General features: G+C 42.3%; 1 protein-coding gene across 1 annotated transcript in view; it reads right to left on the bottom strand.

Annotated features, from left to right (window-relative positions):
• The window catches only part of Arfgef3 (ARFGEF family member 3), a 142,183-nt gene extending 131,597 nt beyond the window's left edge, over positions 1-10,586 (bottom strand). Inside the window, exons 1-2 of the mRNA XM_027401943.2 lie at positions 10,502-10,586; positions 3,517-3,568 (exon numbers count right to left, since the gene is read on the bottom strand). Coding sequence (XP_027257744.1) covers positions 3,517-3,568; positions 10,502-10,586 — 137 coding nt within the window. The remainder of the gene's footprint in view (positions 1-3,516; positions 3,569-10,501) is intronic.
• Between the last annotated feature and the right edge of the window lie 3,937 nt (positions 10,587-14,523).

Below are 14,523 nucleotides of genomic sequence, written 5' to 3'. Positions count from 1 at the left end.
GACTCACAGGTCTCCCGAAGCCTCCTTATACAAGTGTGAACGTCTGTAATAAATTCATGCTATGTAACAGGGTTGCCATGTTTGCCTTCATTCTCCCCTTCCAGAATAAAAGTCTCTGTCATGAGCTATCTGATATGTCTCATTCATGTGTCTCAGTGGCCTGTGCAACAGATGAATTTTGCTGTGCACCTAAAATACAGTAATGCATAGTGCAGGTCTCTGACACCAGGATAAATACTTTGAATTATAGTCTAAATAATAATGATTCTAGGTAAGGACTCCTGTAGACATATCCATCTACAGTTCTTCTTCAACTTCCTCTGGAACCCTTCCCACAAATTCTCTTAACATCTCCTAGGGTACACAAAATGGTCAACTGGCTCTGAAATGAAGGTAAATGCCACTGGACAAATACACGTATGTCCCTAACACCAATAAAATGGTATGTCTCCAACTCATGTGCCCCCCAACATGTGACACAAATACCAGTTACCTTTTATTATTTTTTATTACAATTTATTTGTGTTGTCATCAATGGTAGTGGTGGTGGTGGTGGTGGTGGTGGTGGTGGTGGTGGTGGTGGTGGTGGTGTGTGTGTGTGTGTGTGTGTGTGTGTGTGTGTGTGTGTGTAGTGTGTGTACATGCATGTGCCTCAATACATGGGTGAAGGTAAGAGGATATCTTTGTGAAGCTGACTCTCTCCTTCCACATGTAGATCCCTAAGATCCAACTTGGCCCTCAGGCAAATGTCCTTACCTGCTGAGGCATCTCAGCTCCCCACCCCGATCCCCAGCTGCCTTGGACAGAGCAGACTAGACCCTACTCTACTGCCACTGTTTCCTGCTATGCTGGCCCTGGAGGCTGAGCTCCCACCACAGACTCAGACCCACCTAAGCCTCATTCTCATACTAAATAATACTTTGGTTTGGGAAACAACCTTCAGAACAGTGGTCAAGATGACTTTGGTTTTTTTTGTCTTTTGGCTTATATCATTATTAAGAAAAATTTAACATTCTGTTTTCATGTATTTTAAATTTCAGATTTTTCTAATATAGTTTTAATTACAAAGGCTATAGTTGCTACATATTAGAATGATTTAAAAATTCATTTAAAACATATCATCTTTTAAATGTATCCAGTGAACTCTAAATAAGAACCACAGTACCCTGGAAACTACTTTAATTGTCCGAAAACAAGAGAAGAAACTCACTCTTAACAATAAAAAACACTGCATCGGTCTCTTTTTCTCCTTGATCTCACATTTCCATTTTCCTCCCCCACAGAACTTTTTCTAAATATAATATGACTTAATGCTTGAAAGGCTTTTATGAATTTCCATATTATGCTTTTTTGTAAAAAAGTATACACTGAATGATGTTTTTAAAAATGTCCTGGGACTTTAGAGCTTAAAAGTGTTCAATTTCCTTTCAGTTTGAGCTATCATTACTAATGCACACAATTGATCCAAAGAACATTAACAATTATTTATAAGAATGCTAATATTGTTAATAGGGGAAAAGCAATTGTATTGGAAACACATTTGTGAAGAAATGGATAGGATTTGTTGATTCCTTCAATTAGTCCATTTATCTATAGGTGAGTACTACCCACTGTTTATGATAAAGGCTGGCTCAGCATCAATTCTACATCTGTGTTATTTTATAGATGTAGACAATAAGAAACCTCATCTATTTATGTTTACATGAAATGAAGGGGACTTATCAAAAGATACTTTCATCTATCATCCTATAGCTGGGTTAGGTCTCCTTCAAGTTTACTGAAAATCAAGAAGTCAAATTACCCAGGTTGTGCAAAGACATGTTTCCTGCTCTTATCATTTCCTGTACCCAAGGACTGGTATTTTCACAGTTCTTTGTGTTGGGATAATGGCTTTGCCTCCTAGGACAACTCACAGGTGTGGACCCAGGATGGCAACAGCTTTGTCCTTTTTCTCAGGACGGTGACTGTGAAAGGTGAGATGGAAATGCTGGTGTGGCAAAGTCAATGTTGAGCAAATCGGTTTCAAAAAAAGGTCCACACAGGGGCTGAGAAGCCAGAAAAGACCTCTCCAACCTAGCATGCCTTTGTTGCTCTTACAAGGCTTTTGGGGACAGCTCTCTGCTAGTCATGTGTGTTGCTGCCATTCTGTCCATTTGTAAGCTTTATACAACTTTGATTAACATGGGAGTCACTATAACTTGTAAGTCTGGAGCAGATACAATAGCAGAAGTAATAAGTTGCTTTAAAGACAGCAGCAGGCCGGGTGTTGGTGGCGCACGCCTTTAAACCCAGCACTCGGGAGGCAGAGGCAGGCGGATCTCTGTGAGTTTGAGGCCAGCCTGGTCTGAAGAGCAAGTGCCAGGATAGGCTCCAAAGCTACACAGAGAAACCCTGTCTCGAAAAACCAAAATAAATAATAAATAAATAAATAAATAAATAAATAAATAAATAAAAATAAAGACAGTAGCATAATTCTTGCTCAGACTACTTGAACGGAAATTCCTAATAAATCCCCTGTCCTGATAATGCAAAAAACACACTCTACAAATGATTGTCAGTTCAGTGTTTCTCATACCATAACAGGTAATCCCAGAAATAGTCAAGTGATTTAACTGCTAATTAGGCTACAGCTTTGTGACTAAAAATGAAGTATTTTTAATTTAAAGAAAACATTGGAATTAGGAAACGTTTCATATAGTATGAAGTAGAAAACAAGGATAAAACTAGGTTGTAAGAAAAATGCCATATTCATTTATATGTTCTGTATATTTGTGCAGAAGACTTAAGAAAATCTATTAAATGGGCTTTAGTCATTATCCCTGTGTGTATAATTGTGAGCACTACTCTTTTTTTATTATTCTTTTGGTCTTTCCCCATTTTCTACACAGGATATAGCATTTCTCTCACAATGAGAAGAAAGAAGGAAAAAATGTGCATGGGAAAGCTAGGAAGGCACAGAAATAGGTTTGTGTCTTACAGCTGCTGCAGGTGACATCAGCAGAACATTTCACAGAGAATGAACTGCTCTCTGCAGCACTGGAAAGTTTTGCTCCCTGTCTACTCTCACATTAGTGTTAGCTTTGGTCATTTCTCTCCTTGCCCACGTTCATCCTGCTCACTCATCTCCTGGATACCACTAATTTCATTCGCCCCCCCCCACTTTGTGAACACCAAACAAACCAACAAAACAAGATGAAAATTATTCAGCATACAAAATACTATAAAGCAGTGGTTCTCAACCTTCCTAATACTGTGATCCTTAAATACATTTCCCCAACCATAAAATCACTTTCATTCATACTTCAAAACTGTAATTTTGCTACTTTTACAGATTGTAATGGAAATATCTGTGTTTTAAGATGGTCTAGGTGATCTGTACAAAAAGGTTGCTTGACCCCAAGAGGTCACAACCCATAGGTTGAAAACCGTTGCGATAAACCATCAAGGAAATTTGGCCTTTAGGAAAACATGGAAGGCGATTTTTGTTCCTGTTTCATTGCCATTGCTGCCTCTTACCTCAGCAAGTGAGGAGGGATCTTCACAATGGTGTCCAGGCCACTTAGGGTTTCTGTAAAAGAAGATTGTGGCATTACAAGTAAATATTCAAAGACTGTGATTAATATCTAAATTCTAAAATCTCCATATTCTCTTAACTTGATGATGGCTTGTGTTCCACCTTGGGAAATAGAAACTAGCCACTTCTCAGTCTTTATTTTAAAATCCTTTTCCCATGATGGACCTCTCTTCATTATTCAAAAGCAGAAGACTAAGAACCAGGCCACATTTCCCCTGTAGATTATTTAGCTATTCATCCCCCATGAATAGCTAAATCCCTAACCTAAGCCAGAATGCTAATTAATGTACCTACCACTGATCAAGATGCTGCATTCTCCCAATCATTAGACAAAAGCTGGTTGAAACATTTTAGGCTCTCAATAAATGAACTCATACTAGTAAAGACTTTCATGTTCACAAGGCACCTTCTGAGACATGTGGTGATTTATTTAGCGGCTTTCCTATTATCGACACACACTTGGCCTCTTCTGGGTTTTCCTTTGATATTATGAGAAACACGGAACTTACATTTGTCTGGACAGTGTATTTTCTACATTATCAGGGCATATTGACTTGTTGGGAATTTCCATTCTACCTGCTCTAGACTTGCCTGCTGTTGGGACTCCTGTGCTAATCACACACATTTGTGGCATGGTAGACTGCACCACCTCTTTAGCCACATTACAGGTAAGGATAGTGATTAGGAGATTCAGCCTTAGATCTCATTAATCAAGCCTAATGCTCCATACTTTGCTACTGTTTGCAGATAAATCATAGTACTGCTGACTCTAATTGTACAGACAATAAAAAGCTAATTATTGCGTCCCGATCCAAAACTGTTCTACTTCAATTGCTCCAACTTGTCTCCAGGCGATAAGGTCCACCACTTAGAGTCGACAAGCTTTGTCAATTTGAACTACATCCCTCGGGAAAGAACAGACAGCCCCTCCACCATGCTAAGAGATCAGAGAGAACAAGAAACAAATATGTTCCTTAGACTCAGGACTAACAGGACCCAGCAAGACAGAATCAGGCCTGTTGTAGACAATGGAACAAAAATAGTGGATTTGATGAAGGTGATTCACCAGCAAAACCAGAAAGCAGAGCTGAGCAGGGTCAGTTGTGCCGTGGAGATGAGGACCAGCTGGGAGAGGGGAGGACGGAGGTCTGAGCCCAGGATGACAAGACAATGAAGCCAGGAGATGCAGGTTCTATGGGCAGCTCAAAGGGGCACACAGGCTAGCAGAGCCCAGCAATTAGTATGACAGGGAGCAGTGCTGAGGGCAAGTCAGTGTTGCTGGTGAAGAGGAGAAATGACACCAGAAGATAAAGGTTCTTATGCTCTCCAGAGACAGGGTTGTGTCTCCAGCTCAGGGATGAATACTGCCTGAGCTACAGAGGCTGTGTGAGCCAAAAGAAAGAGAAAGAGAACAAGGAAGTCCCTCTGTGGGAGACTGCTTGCCCAGCACGAAAGACTAGGGTTTGATCCCCAGCACCACTTTTTTAAAAAACAGGGTAGAGTGAGGGAAAAGGCAGCCATTCCATTGCCATGAGCCAAGAGCCCTACTCCATGTAAGTGGGACAAGGGTGGTATTCAAGTCAATTGTCCAAGGGACAAAGAAGCCAAGGCCTGAAATATGCAGAACTGTCTTTTCCTGGTACTGCCTTATAGTATAGGACAGAGTAGTTCTGCAGGGTGGAATCCTATAGAAACACATGAGAGAGCAAACAGAACCGCCTTCCCTCTGGCTCCACACTAGTTTATGGGATAGAAGAAGTCACCCAGATTCATGCCTCTGTCCCTGTATCTCCAGCTTTCTTTTTTTCTTTTTTTTTTTTCTTTTCCTTTTTTGGTACTGGGCTTAAGTCTAGGTCCTTTATCGAAGCAAGGCATGTGTTCTGCCATTGACATATACCCAAGTTCCCCAACTGTAAAGGGAGGTGACTAACATCTGCCCCATAGCATTCTTAGGACAAGCTAATGAAATTAGTCATTAAAAGCCTGACATTGGCTTTAGACATCAGTGACAACTCCTGTCTGCTTGATAGACTCACTGAATTTCAGGCCATGTAATGGTCTGGAGACCCAGTGGTGAGAATGGAGATTGTTGGAGAATTTGGAGATCACACACTCCAGTTTCAAACTGTAGCAAATGCTAGGAAAGAAAATGTAGGGCACAACAGGAGGCCCTGCTATGGATGGACAGGCTCTCTGTGGGAAGTGCTAAAGTGCTAAGACTAGGATAGGCTCCAAAGCTACACAGAGAAACCCTGTCTCAAAAAACAAAAAAACAAAAAAAGAAAGAAAGAAAGAAAAGAAAAAAAGAAAAGAAAATTATCAACTTTTTAAAAATGTATTAAAGGAGCTGGTGAGATGACTCAATAAATGCACTTACTACCAAGCCTGACGATGTGAGTTCAATTCCCAGAACCCATGTTGTAGAAGGCGTGACCTCTGCATGTATGCTCTTGCATCCAAATCCGTATAAATAAATGTTAAAAAGCTGACTGAATTAAAAGACAATTCTTATGTTTGAAAATACATGTGCTGTATGACCCCTTTGCAAAAAGGGTAACTTTTGAATGTAAAATAGTGCTACCACTGGGTGGTGAGATAACAAATCATTTTCGAGTTTTTCTTTATACTGTTCTAATGTTTTCCAATATTCTAAGACTAACACGTGACTCTTATGAGTTAAGGATGAGTAATATTTGAAACCACGGGGGTTAGTAAGAGTTTGTGCATTGAAAGCTGTGTCCTCAAACTGTAGGTGCAGAAACCACTAAAGTTCCAAACATGCTGTGCTTGTACTCACAGAGGCTACCAAGCTGACCTTTATTGTCATGGTTGGCCAGTATCCACTCTCCTGCTCTCCCAGCAGTGCTGTTAATGTTGCTCTGAGGAACCCGTCTTTCCTTAACCATGGGATTCAATTGTCTCCATAGTGCAGGTCTAATCCCGTTATCCCAGTGTCTTTCTTAGTTAGAGCATTACGTTAAGGTATAGTCACATGACTCATCAGGACACAGAGAGAATCCTCAAAATCAAGGACCACACAGGCGTGACTGAAAGAGTCATATGGTCTAAATGTGGTGATGACCTGTCCCTTCGAAGTTGGTATTGGAAGGGATCTTCAGATGGTGAGAAAGGTATGTGCCTCTTTCCTTAGCACGGTGGTTCTCAACCTTCCTGATACAGTGGCCCTTTAATACAGTTCATGTTGTGGTGACCCCCAACTGTAAAATTATTTTTGCAGCTACTTCATAACTGTAATGTTGCTACTGTTATAAATTGTAATGTAAATATCTGTATTTTCTGATGGTCCAAAGGGGTCCCAATCCACATGTTGATAAGCACCTCCTTAGATGCTCTAGATGCTGCTGTTAATGAATGTGTGTGTGGGAGGTGTGTCTCAGAAATAGAGAGCAGAGACTCCTAACTAGTGTTGCCAGGTTCTTGGCACCATCAGAGAAAGAATTTAGAGATGACACAAAATAAGGAATTGGGGAGAAGAGTTTGGCAGACACAAGAGTGAAGGCTGCAATTTTTAGGTAGCTGAACTTACGGGTGAACATTAATGAAGGAGCGTTATTCACAAAGGAAGGGGGAGAGAGCCTGACAGGGTTTTCTTCCCCTTCTGACCTTATCTGGAGTTTTGAAGCTGACCATTCTGCCAGATTAATGATGTTGTGATGCCATCACAGTGAAGACAAACATAGTTAGCGAAGGTCTGGATTAGCCATGGTGTCCCAGCTGGTTTTTTGCTGTTTGAGCAGTCACTTAATATTACTGTCCTGCTGTAACATAGCTCTATGATTGCATCAGCTTCTAGAAAGTGTGCCTCACTGCCCCCCCCCAACCCTACCTGGCTTACCTTATTAGTATAGAGATGACCTTTCTCTCTTGAGATGACAGCTGTCCCATCACAGTCTAAAGGGAGATGAGTGTGTGTCCTAGTTTAATCTCTGTTGCTATGATAAATACCATGAGCAAAAGCCACTTGGAGAGGAAAGGGTTTATTTCAGCTTACAGGCTATAGACCATTACTAGTGGAAGTCAGAGCAAGAGCTTGCAGCCGACACCACAAAGGAAGGCTGCTTAATCCTCATATCATATTCAGCCACCTTTCCTATATAGCTCATGCTTTGTCTGCCTAGGGATGGTACTGCTCATAGTGGTCTGGACCTTCCTATATCAATTAGCAATTAAGAAAATGCCTCATGACCACAGTCACAGGCCAATCTGATCAAGGCAATTCTTCAGTTGAGGCCCATTCTTCCCAGGTGACTCTAGGTTTATGTCTGAGTAGAGATTACCCACCTCTCCTAAGAGAACCTAAGGAGGAGATAATGATGCCAGTCACTCTCCCAAATAGTGTGAGGGATGGCCCCACTCTCCCAAGATGGTCTAAGTTTATGGACACCCAAAGTCCATGTAGAACCCGTCAATCAATTCACAAAGATTAAGACAAGGCCCTTAAAACGGTATGATTTCACATCAACCCACACCCACAGTTATTCTTTTAAGGAACATTTAACGGATGGAGCGAGTAATTGTGTGGCGCTGGTCAGCTAGAACTTGTCTCGCCTTTGCACTCAACATATTTCTCAGTTATCATTCCTTAGCTCTACACATGGCAACTCTAAAGTAGTAAGTGCTCTAACAGCGTCTAGAGGGCAGGGCTCTGAGCCAGCAGAGTAAATTATTCTACTGAGGCTGGCAGGGAAAGCCTCCTTAGTGAGCAAGGCCTTGGAGGAGCCGGAAAAGGAATCCCTGACAGAAGGGTATTGGGCAAAGAAAATAACTGCTATGCATGATGTCATCAGGAAAGCACCACAGCAAACTGCCACCAGGCCCCAGAACTCTTGGTGGGGCAATAAGACAGGGAAATGGTCGAGATTCTTAAGTCCATTCTTGGAAATTTGCATGTATGTTAATCTATTAAAAAATATGAGGGCTGAGCAGTAACAAATGTTTTCTAGTAAAAAAAACCTTGACAACAAAAAACTACCTCCTATGCCTTTCTTTATACTGCACATCCCAGTCCCCTTCAACAACTCTTTCGGGTTTAAGGAACCCTTCACTACAGGGGAGGTCTTAAATATTTGCTCAGAAAAAAGCAGAAAACAAAAACAAAAAACTCACAGCTTACCAGTTCTTCAAATGAAATCTACTCTGCCTCCCCTTCTCCTCCCCCATATTCAGACCCTATCCTTGGGCCTGTTTTCCAGCTCTGATTATTCCCATGTACAAAGGAATGCTCCATGCTATTATTTAACTGTTACAGCCTTATCCCTTCCCTTGCTAATTATAGAATAATCAGTGCACGACAAAAGGGACCACATCTAGTCAAGGTGCATGCAGACCTTGACCCATAAAATCTACCTGTGCTCAGCTCTGGGCTTGCCTAGTAGCCACAAGGGCCTAAACTCACCAACACTGTGGGTTAAAATCAAGGTGTCGAATATCAAACACCCAGCTTATTAAAAACACTGGATTACTCTCCACCTCCGTGTTTATCTCAATCAGTTTCCTTTACAGCAAACTAATAATGAAGACCAGAAATGGCATGTCTCATGCACAGTCAGTCCCTGCTTTATTATGTTACCCAGCCATCTGTGACCCTTCATTAGAGAGGCAATTGGGAATCCAGTTTAGAATCACTGCTGAACGACAATGGCCACGTTGAAACAGTACTGTGCCTTTAAGAGCCTTGCCTGGATCAGACAGCTAGTCCATTTTCATGTAACAGTAAACTAAAATGGCCAAGCATTAGTTCTACCTACAAGATAAACTCCGTGGGGGAATGATTGAGAAAATTTAGGTAATATGTAGAGATTAAACAAAGGATGTTGTTGCTGCTGTGATTGTACACACACACACACACACACACACACACACACACACACACACACCACATTCGTAAACATATGTGAATTAAGACCTTCCATCAGAATAGCATAACCTGAAATGCTATCTGAATTCTGCCTTTGGTGGAACACCAACTAATGGCAATTCTGTGTCTCTTTTCAGGTTGCACACAGCACAGAATCATGACAAGCACCGACTGGGTTTTATTTCAAGGGAAGGGGTTCTGTTTTTTAATTGACTGGTTACCAAGGTGTCACAAGCAAGGGGCTCACAGAGCTGTCCTGGTTCCTTTCAGGCCTTTCCTTCTTAAGAAAGCATCTCTGTTACCCCAAGTATGCTCTGGCTGGCTGTTGCCGCTCCATCCCCACCATTCTCGGGCCTCGGTCTTGCCTAATTGATATGTCATTCTGTTTATTTTCTGCTGTTAAAGTCTGAAGCCTACCTGATGGGAAATGCTCATATGCTACCGGGAACTTCAATTTTAGCATGGCTCAACAACTAAAAGCCCACCTGTCTGAGGGACAGGTCAATAACAGAACTGCAGGAGTAACACAATACCTCCAAGACTGCTACTCCATGCACAATAGCCATAAAAGCGAATGCTTAGCAAGGTGGCCTCTGTCAAGAAAATCAAATTAAACAAGCCTTCCTTCCTGGTTCCACTCACTCATGTTTGAGAGGATGGCTGTTGCTTTAATTAACTTCCCTATTCCTTCCAGACACCTGGGAACCAGGGCCCTGATTTCACACAAGCTGGAGATCTTAACTTGGCTATGGGGAATCCATGTCCATGGACACTGGGGACCCGGAAAGGGGACGCCTCATACCAAAGGCAACGGGGTTCCCTTTTGAGGTTTAGGAGGACCTAAGGAGACCAAAACGGAGACAGCTGGATGCCCACACCGAGCCAAGATTTTCATATCTTGCATCAGTTGCATCTCGCAGGCAACTCTCGCAATTGCGTGACAGGCATCCATAACCCATGCTCGGTGACAGTCCCTCCAGCCCAGGGGCTGCTTGGAGCCCGTGGTGGTGATCCGGGAGCAGGTGTCCCCGCTCGCCGCCCTCGCTTACCCAAGGCCCAGGTGCAGCTCTCCTTGATGGCTTTGTATTTGCTGCCAGACGCGTCCCTCTGCAGCTTCCTCAGGATCTCTTCCATCTTGGCCTTCCCAGAGCCAGGCCACCGACCAGGAGAGTGCGCGGAGGACTCGCCTAGGCGGCTGCTGAGCTCGTCCCCATCGCGCTCCGCGGCCACTGATGAATCACGCCCGTTCCACGCCGCGGGCCACGTCAGCCCCGCCGCCACGCCCTTGGCCACGCCCGCCGGGTCAGGTGCGCTCCCCAGCCAGGGGACGTTGGAGGCTGGGGCCGCCTATTTCGCGCCCAAGCGGACCTGGGGGACCCGGCTTTTCAAAGGTCGAGGTCGGTAAGCGGCTGGTTCCGCCCGAGGGAGCTTCCAATCCCCAGAGTGAGAGTGGTGGGCAGAGGGCAGGGAGGGGTCTGGCTGCTTGTGCCCGTCACCTGCCGGCCACCCCGCATCCCTGCATCCGGAGAACCACTACACCCAGGTGCCCTGGAACCAAAACAGTTATATGTTCACTAAATAGTAAACAGCTGGTCCTCTCCCTGTATCAGGCTGAGGCCATCCAGCGGGGACTATGCCATATGTCTGCCTGCAGGGAGCTTGCATGACAATGTATTAGACTCATGCATTACACTCTAATACAAGTTTCTAATAATTAGAGAATTGGATGTGAGAATTAAATCATAAAAGGTTTAGAAGAGGATTAAAATGAATACACTTATATTAGTACACTGAGATTTCTACCAAACCAGCTAAGGTAGACATTGAAAACAAAAAATCAATAGATTTAATTGACAACTTAAAACCTTTCAACAGCTCAGCAGTCAATCTGTGGGACTGCCCTGTATGTTAGAAATTAATGCTCCCATATATAAGCAAAGAAACCAGCCTCAGCTATTTCCCAGCCAACAAGAGCTGTATTCCACACACCCTGAATCCAAAGATGTTAAAAAACAAAAACAATAACAACAGCAGCAGCAACAACAACAAAAACCCAAAGAAACTTCACAACCAGCAGGTGAATATAGGAAAAACTGTAAGTTCAAAGTCACTCTCAGCTATAAAGCCAGTCTGAGACCAGCTTGAGGTACATGAGCCTATTAAAAATAAATAATAAGTAAAAATAAAATAAGAATTTCTTGTACTGGCTAAGTTGTTTCCCTTTGAAGAAAGGGGTACACTGGTACAGTTGCAGCAGAGGCAGGGAAAGCCTGCTCCCCTGGGGAGCATGGGAGCTAAACTATGAGGCCCAGTGAGCCAGAGCCTCTGCTATTTGAGGGATTTCAGGTGTCTCTCTGGTGGTAGGTGGCCCCTCTACTGACTGGTGGAGAAAAGAGGCCTGAAGGGAAGTAATGACATTGTCCCGAGAGCTGTGATTGGAAGTGAGGAAGAGGTTTAGAAGGGAGTTCAGTTTTTATTTGTTGTGATAGGGATGCCCATCTGCAGAAAGGATAGTGGCTGGGGAATGTGAGCAGGGTTCACAGCAATCTAGAATAAGTTGGGCTTTGGGTAGGTGGGAGGGGAGATGTTTGGGAAGACAATGCAGAAGGATTTGATGGCTGAATAGAGAAGGAAACAGCAGCCTAAGGGACGGCATTCAGATTTCTTTAGGGAACGAGAAGGCAATAGTCCCATTTTGTAAGGTAAAGATGATAATGGACAAGGGACTTGGAAGAGAGGAATATACAAGCTCAGATTTAACATGGTCTGGTTGAAAGAAATAGTAACACATCTGTGGGGGTATTTTACCTATGGGCAGTAACTCCAGCTAGACTTCTGGGACGGAAGGGAAGAGGATTTAAATCCCTTCAGTATGGTGAGTGGTTGTTATCACAGGCCAGTGAGGGAACTCCAGGACCTAAGATAAGGGGCAGAGGAGTAAGTGTGAGGAGGAGGACAAGGATGAATGTGAGCTGTAAGAAATCCCAAGAGGGAAAGGCAGCTAGGAAGGAAGTGTCATAGGAAAGTATCCAAAGTGGAGGGACTGTTGACTGCCCCTTGGTTCCTTGAAAGTGCCAGTTCCCAAGGGTCCTTCTGCTTGCCACCAACACACCCAATGGAGCCATCTTTTGAAGAAAGGTTTTTAAGTGCGAAAAAGCAAATGACAACAAAACCTCATATTCAACTATACTATGAACTACTTGGAACAATACAGACATCATAACTATACCATGCACCAAGATAAATTATCGATATTTTTAAGAAGTGGAATATAAGAATTGATCCATAAAAGGTTTAGAAGAAAAGTTAAATGGATATACTTCCTAATACACTAAAATCTCTACAAAACCACTTATGGCAGATATGGGGAAATTCAATAAGTTTCATGATTTGATGATTTAAAACCTTTAAGTCAAAAGTTCCATTCACAAATTAAAATGTAGATATAGTGGCTTGAATGAGAAATGTCCTCTATAGGCACCTGTATTTGATCACTTGGTCCACAGTTGGTAGTGCTATGTGGGAAAGTTATGGCCAAGCATATTTCAAAATGGTATTGTGAGTGGGAAATTGGCAGCAGGGTCTTGCTGTGTACTGGGCATGCTGGTGGACATAGAGTGATCCTACTTTGCTCAAGGGACTCAGGATGTACGCAACACATATGGTTCCAGACCAACAATCCCCATTCTGGGATTCATCCAAAGGATTTCATAATGAAAATGAATATAAAAATTTTCTGACAGAGCAGGGTGTTGGTGGCACACGCCTTTAATCCCAGCACTCAGGAGGCAGAGGCAGGCTGATCTCTGTGAGTTCCAGGCCAGCCTGGTCTCCAGAGCGAGTGCCAGGATAGGCTCCAAAGCTATACAGAGATTTCCATGCATCTTTGAATTATAAATTAATTTAAAACTATAACCTGTCCAATAACAGTGAGATGGGGAGATAATTCATATTGTATCCATCAAACAGCATACTCCATAATTTTGGAGATTATTGAGAGGGAGGAATATTAGATGGCAGGTTTCTAGTTCATAAAGTAAAATAAGTTAACTGTGAAATACTATGCAACTGCATATACTATTTGACCTCAATATTTACATTTTAATATTTAATAGATAATCCATATAAATCTTTCTCTCTCCACATATATATATATATATATATATATATATATATAATATCAATAATCTTCAATGTGGCTTATAGGCAAGTTTACTACTCTTTAAACACATTTGCTTTTATAAATGAAAAAGGGCACTTTTTAAAGGTGGAACAAAACTGTAGTAACAGCAAAGCAATAACATCAATAGCCCCAGAGAGGACAAATATAACATGGGTGGAGACTGAATAGTTAGGATTACAGAGAAGTCTATCCTGGTGACTTAAGAACAGGTGGAATTGTGTGTGTAAACAAATCACAGTGGTGACTGTGAAGGAAAATACATATTTTTATCTTTGAGCCACAGCTCACAGTATAAACCTTACTTTGCTTTGCTATGTAATATACACAGGCATACATGTAGAAACAGGTTAAAAGTATAGGGATAAAAAGGGTTTGGGTTTGGTTTTGTTTGAGTCAGGATATAGCATTGGCTAGTCTTGAACTCATGATCTCTTGACTGAGCTTCCAAAGTGCTAGAATTACAGATATGCATTATCACACCTAGGTAAAGTTTTATTTATGAGCAATATTAACTTTTAACTGTGGTAAAGTTCTATTAAATGTGATTTTATTCAATGCAGTTGGCACATGGGGCTGTTTCTGAATTCCTTCCAGGCTGGGAGCATAACGACACTATTGCATGAACAGCCATGGTGGTTCATCTTTAAACTCTTTGTCCATCTTTTAAAGCTTTCCTTCTCTACAGCTGTAGTTCATATAAATATTGCTATTAAGAGCATCTGCTAAAGCTTAAACTAATATGATAGAAATTCTTCTTTCAATCTTAATCCAAACCCAGGCATGCTTCTACCGTAAGCAGATTGGTGACTTCCCTAATTGCCATCAGAGATACTCTATCCAGGAATGGATGGAAGCAGGGGTAGAGATCCACAGACAAGCACTGCACTG

The sequence above is a fragment of the Cricetulus griseus genome, chromosome 2 (genome assembly GCF_003668045.3).
Source record: "Cricetulus griseus strain 17A/GY chromosome 2, alternate assembly CriGri-PICRH-1.0, whole genome shotgun sequence".
Taxonomy (NCBI): Eukaryota; Metazoa; Chordata; class Mammalia; order Rodentia; family Cricetidae; genus Cricetulus; species Cricetulus griseus.
This window is presented reverse-complemented; position numbering and strand designations above follow the sequence as displayed.